At 38.5% G+C, this 16,533-nt stretch overlaps 1 protein-coding gene across 3 annotated transcripts; it reads left to right on the top strand.

The window, feature by feature from the left end:
- The first annotated feature begins 6,977 nt into the window (after positions 1 to 6,977).
- Positions 6,978 to 12,494, top strand: LOC114478403 (transcription factor 7-like 1). Of its 3 annotated transcripts, none has more exons than XM_028471470.1 (8): positions 6,978 to 7,114; positions 10,668 to 10,739; positions 10,849 to 11,109; positions 11,210 to 11,268; positions 11,365 to 11,427; positions 11,516 to 11,675; positions 11,771 to 11,878; positions 12,305 to 12,494. In XM_028471470.1, the coding sequence occupies exons 1-8, from the start codon at positions 7,094 to 7,096 to the stop codon at positions 12,338 to 12,340; spliced, it is 780 nt and encodes a 259-aa protein (XP_028327271.1). In that variant the 5' UTR covers positions 6,978 to 7,093; the 3' UTR covers positions 12,341 to 12,494. The 3 variants fall into 3 exon arrangements, with proteins under 3 accessions (XP_028327271.1, XP_028327270.1, XP_028327272.1); XM_028471469.1 differs by lacking the exon at positions 6,978 to 7,114 and adding an exon at positions 7,198 to 7,306; XM_028471471.1 differs by lacking the exon at positions 6,978 to 7,114 and adding an exon at positions 7,301 to 7,398.
- Positions 12,495 to 16,533: the final 4,039 nt, after the last annotated feature.

The following is a 16,533-nucleotide window of genomic DNA, read 5'->3' as shown; positions in this document are numbered from 1 at the left end:
GCTACGTCTACCTGTATCATGCTTCCCTATTATAAATAATGTGCCGTTCATTTCTGTGTGACCAAACTTCAGTCTTGACATTATTCTTTCTGCTCTCCTGTTTATTCCTGCTCTCCTCATTTCCCCAATATTCCTCTGTAATACCACCCTCCTCTTCTCTCTTCCTCCCATTGTTTTTGCCACCTTTCCTTTATCCTCCCAACAGTCCTCCATGAGGCACTTGGCCACAAAATTATGCTCGGGGCTTTTGCTTGAACTCTGTCCAGCTTTTGTAAAACAGTTTTGGCTGCAGCACCAAATACAAAACAACCATAACCCAATGCTGATCTTATCATTGCTCTATGAATCATAAGCAGAGTTGACCTATCTGCTCCCCAGTCACTGCCAGCCAAACTACGAAGTACGTTAATAACTTTTTCACACTTGCCAATAGTGTTTTCAAGATGCATGTTCCATGTTAGCCTCTCATCTATCCACATTCAAAGGAATTTGAACACTTTTACCTTTTCTAACTGGTTTCCATATAAATACAAAGTCATTTGGGGATTTTCTTTTTCAAACCAAAGTTTATAAAATTACTTTAAGATGCTGGGATCCTAAAACCCCACATCTTTGCCCAATATACTACTTGATCCAAGGCAACCTGAGTTTGCTTAACTAAATATTTTGAAATTTTTACCCCTTCGCCAAATAGCGCCATTATCTGCAAACAAGGATTTTCCAAAAACTGGATTAACACAATGAAAAATACTATTTACCATTACATTAAATAAAGCAGGACTAATTACAGATCCTTGAGGTGCACCATTCAAAATACTAACCGTTTTAGAGTTGATTTTCTATTCTTACCTGTATTGTTCTAACTATAAGGAAATCGTTAAACAGCAAACCCTGCCGCCACATACTGTCATAAGCCTTTTCTGTGTCAAGGAAAACTGCCACCACAGCCTCCTTGTTAATCATTGCCCTTCAAATATATTGATCCGATACTGCAACAGTCCTTGGTATTTCTACCAAACCTTAATCCATTTAGATAATTCACAAAAATTCAGTAACTTCTAAAAAATACACAAGTCTATTGGTGACCATCCTCTCCATCACCTTACAAAGCACTGAAGTCAATAGGTTTGTAAGACGACGGAGAGGATGGATCCTTTCCCGGCTTCAACATTGGAATGACTACAGCATGTTTCCAAACCTTTGGTTGCGACCCAGCTTCCCAAATGTAGTTAAACAAGGCATGGATCTCTTCTAGCACGAGATAATTCAGATGCTGCAAAAGCTTATAACTTATCTCATCTTGTCCTGGTGAAGTATTAGCACCAGCTTCGACTGTGTCTTTAAGCTCCTTAAAAGAAAAATACACATTTAAAGAACTGTTCGTAACTTCACTGCATGTTAACTTCCAATTATTTATTATCTTGCAGAATTTCATTTCTAATTCTAGGACTTTCATCCCACAAAAACTTTGAGTTATGAACACCTTGAAATACTTCTACACACATCAGCTTTTTCTTTGCTAAAAACAGCTTCTGTGTTGCCATTCTTTAACACAGGTACAGCAATATTCTTTTCCCACCATTCTATGAAACCTTGACCATATTTGTTTAACTAGGGTTTTAGGGCCTAACTTACTACAGTACTCCATTCAACATTTCTTTTTTGCCTCCTTGATAGTTTTCCGAGCCAAAGCCCTACACCTCTTCAAATCACTGAATAGAATGCATCTTTAACTTTTTAAAAAGCTTCCTTCTGTTACTTACTGCTTTAGAACATTAATTGTTCTAGCATGGAACAATTATTCGATCACGGGGCAACCTTCTACTCGTTAAAGTCTCTGAAGCTACTCTCAGGATCATATCTGACAAAGATCTGCATATGTTATCTATAGAGCCATTACTATCTACACCATCCAACCCCTTATTAGTGCCTTCCCTGACCTTGTCCCAACCCACCCGGGAAAAATCTAATCTGGAAGGTCTGTCTGAACATTCTACCACAAGTGCTCTATTAAAAATGGCCATAACAGGAAAATCATTACTACCAAATGGATCTCCATCCCAAACTCCCCACTCTGCTATCTTGGCCAATGAAGGGCATGTAAAAATCAGACAAGATCAAGACAAGAAGTTTTGTTTGTATTCATATCAATCCGAGATGAGCTTCCGTCATTCAAGATTATTAAATTGCTCCTAACAATTCCTCTACCACTAAACCATTTGTTTCTGACCTTTGAACCCCCACGTTAAAATATATATTATCGTATTTTTTATTTTATTTAATACAATCATAAACATGAAAAATACAAACGTTTTATCTATATTTCCGGATCTATACTACGATCTGGGAATACATAGAGCTTGACCTACATTTTCTGAAAATAATCTTTACCAATCATGTATTTTTTTTTTTTAATTAAGCAATCTCATACGAGAAGGAGTGCTGTTGTGCTGAAATATCAGCACTGGTGTGATTCAGATTCAGTCGTAGGCACGAGGCCATGGGTGAAATGAGAAAGGTTCTGCGCTGTTTGGAGTGCAAAAAAAAAAAAAAAAAAATGTTAATTTATGCAATTACTAATATATTTAAATGTAATTTAAAACAGTGATTCATCACCGTCAAATAACAGGACACACACATCCACGAGCCAAACTGAGGAAGTAAATAAACTTGAATACCAACAAATTAAAATATGGAGCAGTTTTTAGGGTGGGATAATACAGAATATCACAGAATGAAATCTGAACAAAAGGAATCATGACACTGTTGGCACAGTCTACCTGAGTTTTCCTGAAGTTATGACACAAAACCCAACAAATTAAAGAAAAAGTGCAGTTTTTCAGCAAAGTCCAAATATATCCAAAAGTGCAATTTGAAAAGAAAACAACAGAAGTAGTAAGGCAAATGTTTTTTAGAGGAAGTAAAAACACTTCGAGAGGCAGTTTCACCCTGTTCAATCTTTTATTGCTGATTTTTGATTTATGAAACCTACACTATGATAAAAAAGTAAAAAAAAAAAACTGATTGTTAAAAATTAAAAATCTTGAGCAGCTTTAAAAAATGAGCTTGGATTTCTCACCCTATGATGCTTCATTGGAGACTACTTCTGATCAATTAAAGAACATTGGTAGGTGACTCAGAGGAAGACCCAGGATACGCTGCGGAGATGATGCTTAGGATGCTGCCCCCACCACAGACAGCAAGTGGCAGCAAATGAAAGGAATCAACTATAACATCCATGTTGTCTTTTTCAACAGCATGGATCCATCCATCCATCCATTTTCATACCCGCTTATTCCCGTTTAACAGGGTCGCGGGGGTCTGCCGGTGCCAATATCCGGCTCTCATAGGGCGCTGGGCGGGGGTACACCCTGGACAGGGCGCCAGTCCATCACAGAACAGCATGGATGATATACCTAATAGTTTTACTGTAATAAAAAAACAATAATGTACAGATTCTTTATTTCCTAAAGTCCAGATTTGTTTTTAAAGTGAGTTACTTAATCCTGCTGATTCATCTGACTTTTAAATAACACTAAACGCCCTTTTGTTTAGTGTTTCATTTCAGTCTGTGTAAAATTCTCTTAAACTGACACTAAATTGCAGTAAACCAAAAAAAATAAATAAATAAAACTCCTATGCACTGCACTGTTGCGGGTTCTTTTGAATCGTATGATTTCCTTGCCATTTTTTGTTTATTTCTTCTCATATCTCATATTAATTTTGTCATAAAATGAATTTGTACTATCTGTTTCTGTGTAAACAAACACTGCAATGCAAATTTGTATTAATAATTAGTGTAAACAGCTACCATACCTGCTGTTTTTGACATATTTAAGGCCACCATAATTTGGTTAAAAAAACTGTTAGTGTATTGTATACAGGATGTATTGCTTTGAATTTTCTTTAAAAAAAAAAAGGAAAAAAAAGGGGGGGGGGGGGGTCATTAAAAAAAGACCACATTCAGACAGGACATAAAGAAAACTTATTTGTTATGTTCATACACCTATCACAACAGACATTTTTTTTACTATGCACTTATGTACCAAGTTAAATTAATTAAATAAATGTCAAACATTAATAACTTGTCATGCAGTTTGCTGTGCTGTATGGGGATGCTCCACTCGTTCCAAAAAAGGAGTGAAAATGTATGGCTTCCCAACCGAACCAGAGAGGAAAAACAAATGGTTCGCCAAAATCAGCCGGAGAGATCTAAAAAAAAAAAAAAAAAAAAAAAAAAAAAATCAGGATTATAACAATAAAAAAATCTGTGAGGCGATCACATCTAAACACTTTGTTTGCACTTTTCGTCACAAATAACACAATTGAAAAGCTTATTGTTTGATTTTTAAAAAAAAGAAGATATGTAGGTAGATACAAATTTTAAAAAAGAAATTCTCTTTTTTTGAACATGAAAACAACAGCAGTGTATCTCACAATGAAAAAAATATATAATAGTAATAAAAAATAAAAATTCAAAAAGTGAAAATAAAAATACAAATTTACTAGATTAGCGGGTGATAGTCCACTAACATGCCTTAATGCACAAGTTAATGGGTTTAGATACGCTGATAATAATAATAATAATAATAATAATAATAATAATAATAATAATAATAATAATAATAATGTCTTACTGTTCAAAAGTGCATCACAAACCGTCTAATCCGCTATAGGTCCATTGGCTACAAGAGTAAACTGATCATTTCCGGGAACAAATGTGAGGCTCCATGAGCCGCCATTGCTGTAAAAAAACGAACCATTGGAGTGAACGGACTTGACGCAACTCTCTCTCTATTAGGGTTGTCATGATACTAGCATTTCAAACTCGATATCAATACTCGGGGGGAGTGGCACGGGGCAAAAAGATAAAAATTTAGAAGCATAATGTCCTTTAATAAAGTTGACAATACAAACTATGAACAGGATACAAAGTATATTTAAATTAAGTGAAATGTATTACAACATTTAACAACACTTGTAATTAACAAAAACTATTACACTTTTTTGAGAAAGTATGACAAAATTTAGCAGCACTTCTAAAGAATAAAAACTATTAACAAACTTTTTTGAGAAAGTACAACAACATTTAGCAAATTTTCCCTTCTCATTTTTGGCTAAAACTGGTTGCGTAGGCCCCACAGCAGCAGCAGTAGCCATGCTGCAGCCGTGCTGACATCAGCTAACTCAGTGTTATGATGAGGGTCCTATAAAATCCCTTTTATTTATTTTTTTCCAAATTCTGTTTTATTTTTTTTCCAAGTTCCATGTTTTCCATTTTAAGTTTTTAAAATTCCGTTTGTTTTTTGAAATATTAATAATTTATTTTCAGAAATATATATATAATACAAAATAAATACTAATAAATAAAAAAATGTCAAAAATAAAGTTAAATACAATTAAAAGGCAGATTTAAGTTGCAGTGGTATTGATTACTCTGACTGCTCCTTTTTAATTATGTCATATAAAAATGTATGAGAACAGCATTAATGTCACTGTCACCCAGTTTCCCCTCAGGGATCAATGATTTACTGAATCTGAGCAGGTTTATTGTTTAGGTTAAATTAAGTTTATCAAAATTTAACTGAAATGATCCTGATGACATCATTCCAGACCATAATGATTACACAAAAACAAATGGACGCAAGGATGCATCAGTTATTTCACCACTATGGAATATTTTATATGTATGAGAAGTTATCATTAACCTACGATGTTTCAGACTCTACAATTCCTGGTAATGATGGTCTCGTCCACAACAACAGAACAACTTTATCCACAGATGTTCTGTAGCTTTGATGAGATGTTGTTTAAATGCTCTGAGCAGGTGAAGCTGATTAAAGCTGACTCATGTTTTCACGGAGCGCAGCTGTGCTTGACGAAGAACGGACGGAGTTTCACAGACACAGCAAAGTTAAACGGGCACTGATGGCTCTGTGTTTAAGAGTCAGTGATGATTTCTGCAGGGTTTTTTTGGAAATTTTGGACAGTGTTTGATGTGTTTTAGGTAGTGTTTAATGTAGCCAGGGCAGGAGGGGGGAGGGCGGTGCCCCTTATCAGTGGTCCCCAGAACATTTCCCCATAAAAAAAGGTTCCTTAACTCACGGCAATGGCGTTTCATGTATGTAACCAGGCGGTTAAAGTGTGGTAGTTTCATATAGCCCTTGAATGCATCATCCCCGTCTACCGGACGCTTCCTTAACCGCACCCTCTGATTAGAAGGATTATAAACAGGTGTTCACGCCGTAGCGTCTGCGTGTTCGGGGCTCCGAGGCTGTACTGTCGGGTGCTTAATGCGGGAGTTCGCATAGAGGGGAAATGCTGCTCTTGTGAGGCGCCCTGAGCCCCTGTGGGAACCGGGTTTCCAAGTGTGGAAGTTGGCCGTAGCTGCTCAAATAAGCTCTCAAATCATATTCAAATAAACTTTCAAATCATGTTTACTAGATATAGCACCATGCACTTTAACTAAATGAAGTGAGGTTTTGCTGATTAATTTGATTTTGTTCATCTTTGTCTAACGTTTGGGTTGTTTCTGGTTGAGTTACTAACTTTAAGTTTGTTAATATTTTCATTTTCTAAACTTCATCTTGTTTGGTAAAGTTTTGTTGGTATTGAAAGTTTATTATATTTTTGTATGTCAAGCTTTTAAACTACATTATGAAATAAAAGAAGTATTTTTTATGATTGTGGATGACAAATAAAATAACATATTTTGCTATATCTGCTATATCTTGTGTCAGCAGCAGCGAATAAAGTGTCAATTGAAACAGTTGAGGGGAAAAAACCTGGAGATGAACCATAGATATATTAAGGGATTAACACGGCACTGTTAGTATTCGATACTTTTGCAATACTTTATTCGATATCGAGTGTCCTCTTTACGTCTCTGTCTGAGGCTACTGAGGCACTTCAAAGCGATCGCCATAGAAACCATGTGTTCCATATCTGTGTAAAACCTAGCAACCGGCAGAAATAAATAAACATTGCTCTGCAATTCAGCAAAAACGTTGATCTCCAGTGTAAAACATTTCAGTTTTCCAGCTTTCAAAAAGAAGAAAATCACGCTTGCTGATATATTTAAAGTATCATCAGAATGTTTTCCAGTCAATTCAAAGTAAGTGCTTTTAAAGTGACATTATATTTCCAAACTTAATGTGACAGTGACCTGATTCGTATAGTTTCTACATAAACATCTTACCCAAGTGGCTTGAATTGGCTTCATGCTGTCCGCTGCCGACATGTTGGAAGAAAATGCCTGATACAAACAGCACTCGTCATGTCGAAGATAATTTATCCGTCCAGAAACGTAGGTGGCGGTCGGAATCGCCTACTCTTAAACAAGTTCATATATGATTCCTTACCCCTTGAGCAACGAAATAATATATTACGTGAATATCTGTAAGAATCATGTTTTTCTATTAGCTCTGTCTGCTAGCATAGCATCTCTTCTTCACTGCTAGAATAGCTACATGCCAACCGACCACTGGGTTACCAACGCCCTCTGCTGGTCCAAACAAATATCTTGTAAATACAGTATACTTACTAAAATGGAATATCTATGATGAAAAAACTAAAAGCGTTCACGTTTTTCATGTTGTACGGTTGTTAATCACTAAAGCTTCTGAGTTTCCTGGTTTTATCCCTTGGCCATGTTTGCAGTTATGTTGATTTATTTTACTTTTAAATGTGACCAGCAATGGCTTGTTTTAAGATTCACTAGGATTTAACTTAAGTGAAAACAATTGATATTAATTTTAATTGTTTTTTTGTTGTTGTTGTTTTGTTAAAACCGTATTTCAAGATCGTGCCTTTTTATAAGCCTCTACATTTAAGTATTGTTAATAAATGGCTTATCATAATAGTCATAATTTCAAAATTCCTGTCAACTTTTAACATTTTTTTTTTTTACAAAAATACGGTGGGCCATCGGTGGGCTTCTTCACCACCAGGCTTAGCAAGTTTTCTTGGGGAAACCCTGGATGATAATAATGCCAAAATATTTTTGTTTTATCAAAACATTTTTGTGTGCACCGCAACTGTGGGCCCCATATACTGATTTTACTTTGGGCCCCCAAATGACCTGTGCCGGCCCTGCTCGTCTTCTACCGTAGTCACTCACACTGAAACCGAGCGCTACATACGTTTCTTCATATTTCCATGTCTTAGCTTTCACCTTCGTTTGTTTCACTATCACCATCTCTCTCCGCCTTGCTTTTCATTCCTGTTACATATTTCTCAATGGTTTCTCTTTTGGGCAGAGGTCTCATTCTCGCGGGCCGCACGATAATTTGTGGCCCGCAGGACAATGTGAAAATGTAATGCTAGTGCGACCCGTGTGTTTTATACTGTATTGTAATGACGTGACTCGAGCTGTTATCAAAGGTTTATCGGCCTTTAATGGAAGTCTTTAAAACATTATGTACCGCTTACGCCCGCCCTTCCCCAACCTCCCAGCCAATAAACACGCAGAACACATGTAGACGAAGACGAACATTGGCAGAGAAAGCTGCATGTAACGATTCTTCAAATGCCATGGGAAACCACAACACCTGTTAAACATTGAATAAACTGGACGTGGAACATAACTCAGTTAAATAGTTGTTACAATATGAATGGAACTTTACAGCATTGTGCGTTGAAGATGTCACCCACCCAGCCAGCTCGCACCCGCCGTCCTGCTTCCGAGGCTAGGGGCTCATAGGGGACCTACCCGCCTCGGTTATAGTCAACAAAACATCGGTGTTGTCTGGAACGTACAGCTGATTCCATGGGGTTATTATAGAAAATAAAAGCCAGTAAATAACGCCTCTGTGGCTGCGTCCAATGGTTTATATCGGCTATAATTGGCTAATGTCCCACTGTCCCGACGAATAGTAAACGCCCCACTGGCGATCGCCTTTTTTCCGCTCTCTATCTCGGTACTTTCAACTATCTACAAATGTCATGATGTTCATGTCATCATGAAATACATGAACATTCAGCGCATAAAGAAAGACGATTGCTGCCGAGTGGTTCATTATCCACCTTGTTGTTGCCGGAAGAAAAAGAGGAAATGACGGTCTCTGTGCGTCTGGTTGGCTAAACACGTGACTTGAACTTTATTGCTTGAAAAAAAAAAAAAAAAAAAAAACTTCATTAGGAGAGTGACAGCAATTGGCCGACATTATGTCATGTTCGAAGCCTGCAGTGAAGAGAAAGGTTGATGATGAGCACAGACTATTTCTTTCCTCAAGCTAAATGTAGCTTCGCTATATGAGAGGAAGTGCTGCCAGGTCTCTGGCAGCAGGAAGTAGGCAAAAGAAGCCATATTCAGAAGAAATGTACATGTTCATCAATGTTGCATTCATGTTCAGGGCAGTTCATGTTCAGAAGAACCCATTGAAATTAAAGAATTGTTAGTAATGACATTTATGAAAACTACATTTTTTTTTTTAACAAAGTTGTTTGTGGAATACCTGATATTCCACAAACAATTTTCTCCAGATACACTTTTTAAATTTTGGGTTGAAATTGTCTTTATGTCCTGACAGAAATTAAGATCTTATGTGCTCTGAAAAAGGAACGAAGAAAATCTGTCAACTTTAGCAGCTGTAAACCTGTAATAACTTCAATCAATGGAAAAAAACAAACCGTTGCTTTTATTAACCAATCACGTCTCTCTGCTCGTTCTTGATCCTTCGCATGCACGAGCTCACACTGAAAGCGCGTCACCGCTGACAGAGTTAAAACAGAGTTTTTGGTCACGTTTTTTAACATATATGATGGTAAAGTTTAGTGTTTACTTACTGCTGAATAAGACATGAGACAACAATGTTTCTACACAAAAGAAGTGATGAGCTGAGCTCCTCTTCTGCAGCAGCTGTCCGCATGCATGTGAGTGAAACGGAGCACAGAGGGGAGGGAGGTAAAGATTTAATTTTTTTTATCAAAGTTTTTTCGTGGAATACCTGATGCGGCCCAGGCTCACCCAGACTCTGCCTTCCGTGGTCTCCAAGTAATTTGAGTTTGAGACCCCTGCATTAGAGTTTGTTCACTTCTTATCTCCTGCTTTGTGCTGTGTGCGCATGCTCGGTGCAAAAACCATACAGCCAAGCACCACTGCCCTCTACTGTAGCGGATGTACTATTACACTTTACTCTAATACAGCAACAACAAAGCATTTTCACCTCTGGCATCTTCACTATTTGAGAAGGGCTGGGTTAGTCTGTGAATTATTACACAGCAATAGATTACAGTTAGTGGGTATTAATGTTGCTATTTGTATCAGAATAAGTGTGTAATAAAATACTGCAGAGTTACATTCTCCTCAAAGACAAAGCTTTGATTCATTGTTTTTTAAACTTTTGATCATTGTGTAGATTGTTATTGTGGTTCTCTGCATGACTCATGTAGATGTTGTAAATATCACTGATTTTAATGCATACATTACTTTATCCTTTGTTACTAATACATGTCACTGATCTGCCCACTGATCTTAACTTACAACCTCCTTGTTTTCTGTGTGTGTGTGTGTATAATTATTATTATTAGTGTTGTTTTCATGTATTATTGTTATTATTATTGTTTCTTTTAATTTTCCTTTATATGCCACTCTTTGCCTTTCTAATTACCCCTCAGGGATAAATAAAGTTTTTTCTGGTTCTGATTCTGATTTTTTCCTCCCTCAGACTAAGGACTATATTTCGTGTCCCAATAATGAGTTGATGTCGGGCCAAAAACAGCGAGTGTTTGTTCAGCAGGTAAGAACCTGGACATGTCTCCAAACTGCTCTTCTGTAGAATTCTCTACTTAATAATGTTGATGTGTTATCGATGGTTTCTAAACTATTATTGTTCTTCTGCTTTTCAGGAACAGGTTTCTCTTGACTGGCCTGAAGTGTACGTCTACGGGGCCGAACAGAATGGGGGTCAGTACGGGGCCCAACAACATCAGGGACCCACAGCTGTTTATAATGAGGGGTACTGGGCCCCAAACAATGTGGGCCTCCCACCCGTCACCGACTTGATGGACGATGAGTACTGCCCCTCAACCACCACCACCATTCCTAATTTGGCCCTAAAACTGACTGACTACCTAAACTGCACCCTGGCCACTGCATCTGCAATGACTGTAACATCTTTGTTTATAACTCATCTTCATGTATTTCTGTAGCTCTTTGTATTGATGCCATGACTAGGTGTCTAACATTCATGTCTTTTTGTGTCTCCAGTATGATGCATTCCCAGTGTTTGCTCCAGAGAGCAATACAGCTCCCACTTTTGGAGGACAGTAAGTAAAGCTAACAAAGAGACAAGATCAAATGCAGTTGTTACTTCACATGTAGCATGCATTCTGATCCAGTACTGTCTGTGTTTATCTGTGTAGGAATGGGAATGACCTTGTGACCCCAGTGCAGACAGTGCCCCCAGTGAAGGTCCCGGTCATAAAGCAAGTTGTTTTAATCCTAAATTATCTTTCTTGTGTCTGACTCTGGATCATACTCTTAAAACAGTGTATTTGTGTTTCGTTCCTTCAGAAAGGCGAAGAAGCCTCGGAAGAAAAAAGAGGCAGTGGGGTCATACGTCAAAAAGCCCCTCAACTCCTTCATGCTCTTTCTTAAACATAACAGGAAGTCTGCGGAGGAGGAGCTGGGCGTGAGGATGAGCGCTACAGTGAACAAATTCCTCAGTGGACGGGTTAGTGGGTTTGCTCCTCCATTGAATGATCTGTGATCTTTAAACTCTCGTCTTCAGTGTGTGTGACAGATACTTTTCCTGTTGTCCATCCACAGTGGAAATCATTGTCAGCAGAGGAGAAAGCGAAGTACATTGCTGAGGCCGAAGCGAATTCTATCCTCCATTTATTGGAAAATCCTGGCTGGAGCTTCAAAATCAACTATGTAAGTCTACTCTGCAGACTGTTTGGCGGTTTGAATGAATGAGAGAGTCAAGCTTTAGGGTTGCTGGTCAGATGCGGATACAGGATTTATTGTTTCAAAGGGTTATGGGGAACAGACCGGTCTGAGATGTCAGAGGTAAACAGGCTTTCAGTGTGTGTGCCTTAGTGAGCCTGCTGTTGTTTAGTGCTCCAAGTGTTATGTATGTTGCTGATAGTGGTAGCCAAAACATAGCGGAGCCTCCTCTGGCAGTGACCTTGGTGAATGCTATCAGTGTACAATAGTATCTGGCCTGCTTAGGGCAGTCTGACCAGAACTGACCAGGAGAGAGTTCCGTAGTCACATATCAGACATGTTGACACAGTAACCTTAAAGGTGCAGTAAAAGTGCTTCATCAGCTGACTCAAGATTTTGTGTGTTTGTCTTTAGAGTGTGAAGAGAAAACGAAGCCGGGCCTTAACCTGAAACCTGGAAACCAACCAGGACTCCCTGGAGACAGTAGCTCAGGGGAGGACGCGGAACAAAATTCTAGCGATTTTGGAAAACTCCTCCCACCCTCTCTATGAGGAGCTGTGGTCCATGGCAGCTCCTTCAGCCAATACGTCATACCACCACTGTGCCCACTGCCATCAGAGTGTTTAACACCACTGTCTAACAATAAATGAAACCACACTGACATGCTCCCCATCAACCCAATTGTCGTTTGCACATTTCTGGTTTTTCTAATTTATGTATGTCCTACCCTTTGCACTATAATCCTATGCTTGTACTTATTTATTGTTCTTACTCTCTGCTCTTATGTTACTGCAAATGTGGATTTTGTTGGCATTAATTGTCCCTCCAACTGGTGTCAATATGATGTAAATTGTACATAATGTAAATGCATTTGTTAAATTACATATTTTATATTTTTTACACACACACACACGCACACCAGTGTTGGGGTCAATTATAATTGTAATCACGTGATTGATACTTAAATACAATCATGACAAACTATACTTGTAATCTTTATTGAAAAAATCTGTTGCTGTTGTAATCTTAATTGAATTGTATTTGAGTTCCAAAAATTTGATTGAAATGGAAATTCTATAAAAACTGTCAACTGCAATTTAATCAAACACAGAACTATGGAACCATGTTGCATTTCTATGGTTTGAACATATGTAGTTAATTATTATTAAAATATGTTTCAGATCAACTTTTCCCACTACCTGTCAGTGAATCTTGAGTATCATTTTATCATTTAAAAAATTATTTTCATTTTGGGCTATACTGACAGAAATAAGGCTCAGACGTCCACACCAAGAATACTGATACCAATATTTTCATGGGATAGGAAGCCTAGTAAGGAAACCAAGAGATGAGAAATAAATTAGAATATAGACAATATTGTTTAGTGTATTTTACAGCTGATTAAATACATGGGTCAAACTGACCTGTTATGATAGTTTTGAATAATTTTAATTGACTTTCTGAGGATAACAAATACTTGTAGTTTAATTGTAATTGGAAATAATGCTGGTCACTGTAATTGTAATTGAATTGTAATTCAAAATGTCACACCCACACACACCTGTTTATACAAATGTATAACTACCACTATCTAATCAAATAATACTACAACTGTTACTATCCACACACTTCAAATGTGAAACTAGAAAACGTGAGTGTAACTTTAGATCCATTGGATGCTGACATTGGTATACTTGGAAATAATTCTACATTTGGTAAGACTTTACAATAAGGGTTCCTTAAAGCAGAACTAAGTAACTTTTTCACCTCAATAAATCCTTCTCCTAGTCCCTATGAGGGTAATACAAGTGTTTATGGGGTCATGGGGGTCTTTCATCTCTCCCTGCTGCCTCTGGCCAGAAAACAACACTTGCAACTTTCCCTGCCTCCGACCCAGTGGCAAGATGTACCGCTTTACGGCAGCCCAATACAAACTAATGCTAGATTATGACACATGGTTCTCTACAAATTCACTTTTCTCAAACTTATATCATGGCGGAGCCAGTAAAAAAAGGAAGAGAAGACCTTCGTCTGAGGAACAGAGCAACTCCATGCAGTGACAGCTCAGTGGCACACAGCAATCACACACACTGTTGTCGCGGCAACAGACACTCACACACACTCGCAACCCAGCACTCCATCAGGCAGCACACACAAATATTCATCCATCTATCTATCTGTTATGGGGCGGGTAAAAGCTCAGGTGCAGATGACAAACACACGGAGACAGAACTGAATTTAACTGTTTATTTAAATAACTGAGGAAACTGGCAAGACTTGGTGGAAGAGACGAATTAACTGAAAGGGTTTAGCAAATATGAATCTGTAGCGATGGACTAAACTAAGGGCTGAAACTAACCTGGAGTCCGTTAGAAAGAGCGAGGCTTAACTGAGTCAGGGAGACGGGGCTGAGGGTGAGGATGGCAGGCAACGGAGCGAAGGCAGAGTCTGGTGCTGACACGGACAGGATGACTGGGGATTCTGGGAGACAGAAGATCCAGGCTGGAATCGGGGGGGGACCGTCCGTCTGTCTTGGGTCTACACGACTTAAGAGAGACGGAGGCAGGCAGACAAACAGGAACAGGCAGATTGAGACGGGACAAGGCAGAAGCAGGAGCCGATCGAGTGAAGGTTATTCTGAGTAGAGCTCTGAGTGATGCAATGATCTGAACTGAAGTCCAGGGTGCTGCCTTTATGGGGCTGCTGATTGCATCCTGCAGGTGGAACTCGTCAGCAATCAGGCCACTCACTCACAGCACCATTGGAAAAAGAAAAGCACACAAACAAACACATCACACATATTTCCACACTCCCTTCTGTATTACTCCCACATCATTCATCTATGTTACTTGTATCTCTTCCTAATACTGTTCACATGGTCAGATGGGACTATGTGTGAAAGCACCCTTAGTGTTACTGTTGTTTTTAGGATTTTTCAGTGATCGGTTGCGATCGTCTTTGGAGAGCAAAGGTGCGCATGTAGCTGTGGGGTGGAGCAGGTGGCGGGAGAGTTTACGACAATGACATAACTAAAGGTCCCATTTGGATATGTTTTTAAAGGGACCTTTAGGTGGAGCGCTAAGCACAAGTTACTTAGTTCCTCTTTAACAAACATTAGTTAATACATTATTAAGCATTAAATTGATTTATATAGTGCTTTATCCCAACACTGCAACAACTCATTCACCCATTCACACACCAGTGGGACTGAGCTGCTATGCAAGGCACTAGTTGACCACTGGGAGCAACATAGAGTTCAGTGTCTTTCCCAAGGACACTGTGACACATAGACAAGTATCAGTGACGTGCCGTGAGCACTAGGATTGGGTAGGCACAAGGCAGGGCGTTGCAAATTGAGACTACCAATGTCAACACAAATGACAATTCCATATGTTTCTGCTGGCAAGTGTTAATTCAATTCAATTCAATTCAACTTTATTCATATAGCGCAATTTACAACAAAGTCATCTCAATGCGCTTACCAAAATATAAATTCATAATAAGAAAGAAAAAACCCAACAAGATCCACATGAAGAAGTAATTAGCCATCTAACAAACTCACGAACATTAAACACCATTTAAAAAACATGAAGTTATTCAATATAGCCTCCATACTCTCCCAACAAGATATATCTCATGACACGGCAGCGCATCCGTTGTTTGTGTTGGAAATTCACTGTGGAATATACCAGCAATTTCCTGACCTTACCTTTGCTGAAGGTCTGGTAGCTCAGGTGTTATCCCGCCCACAATCTAGAGAACGTAGCAGCAGCAACCACATTGTATCAATTCACTAATGCTCTCTGAAGGTACGTATTGCATTTAGCATAACGCGGTTATGTCCAATGGCAATGTAGAGAGCTGCCTTTTTACGTAAATGATTGTCATCTTGGGAAACTGACTGCGCATGCACAAACACATAAAAACACGCTATGGAAACAGACGCAGAGCAGCAATGTGCTTTTGGGAGGGGGTGTGGCCTCCTCCAGTCTTGTAGCGGAGTGAGATTGTGCAGCATCTCTGCCGTACCAGGAAATAGCGATGCTTAGTCATTTAAGGTTATGAAAAGCACACATTGCTGACACTTTCAAACTTAAAGGTACTGTAGGCTATCGAAAATGGAAAAATACATAATTAATAATTTAATTATAATTAAATAATCAAAATATCAATTCACCCTTGGGTAGGCACTGCCTACCTTGCCTACCCTGACTGCACATCACTGACAAGTATAGACTAAACCCAACCTCTCGATCAGAAGACGACCCCTCTACCACCTGAGCCACGGTTGCCCCATTTAATAATAATGTCATTGATCATTATACAACAGTCAGTTCCGACCAAGTAATTTGATTGGACAACAGACATTCCATGCTGATATAGAGTAACAACAACAGATCTGGGACTTTCTACAGACATTATCACTCCGCTGTTCAGGCATTCTAATAACGAAGGGAAATGAGGCTGTTGCCTGTTGCAAGGCTCAGTAATTGTGATTAATTGTAATTGTAATTGACTTTCTGAGGATAACAAATACTTGTAATTTAATTGTTATTGTTTTTTTTACTTGTCTGCACATGCTGTCAAAGAAGTGCAATCATTATGAGACAGAAATGCATGTTTTGTTATTGCAATAAAATAAT

The sequence above is a fragment of the Gouania willdenowi genome, chromosome 16, assembly GCF_900634775.1.
Source record: "Gouania willdenowi chromosome 16, fGouWil2.1, whole genome shotgun sequence".
NCBI lineage: Eukaryota > Metazoa > Chordata > Actinopteri > Blenniiformes > Gobiesocidae > Gouania > Gouania willdenowi.
Note: the sequence above shows the minus strand (reverse complement) of the source record. Positions and strands in the feature narration are given on the sequence as shown.

Bases quoted from the DNA above. Each gene is read 5' to 3' on its own strand.
- LOC114478403 (XM_028471469.1), top strand. From the start codon at position 7,277: ATGTCGAAGATAATTTATCCGTCCAGAAAC. The intron at 10,740-10,848 runs GTAAGAACCTGG...TCTGCTTTTCAG, and splicing joins AGCGAGTGTTTGTTCAGCAG to GAACAGGTTTCTCTTGACTG. The intron at 11,676-11,770 runs GTTAGTGGGTTT...GTCCATCCACAG, and splicing joins ACAAATTCCTCAGTGGACGG to TGGAAATCATTGTCAGCAGA.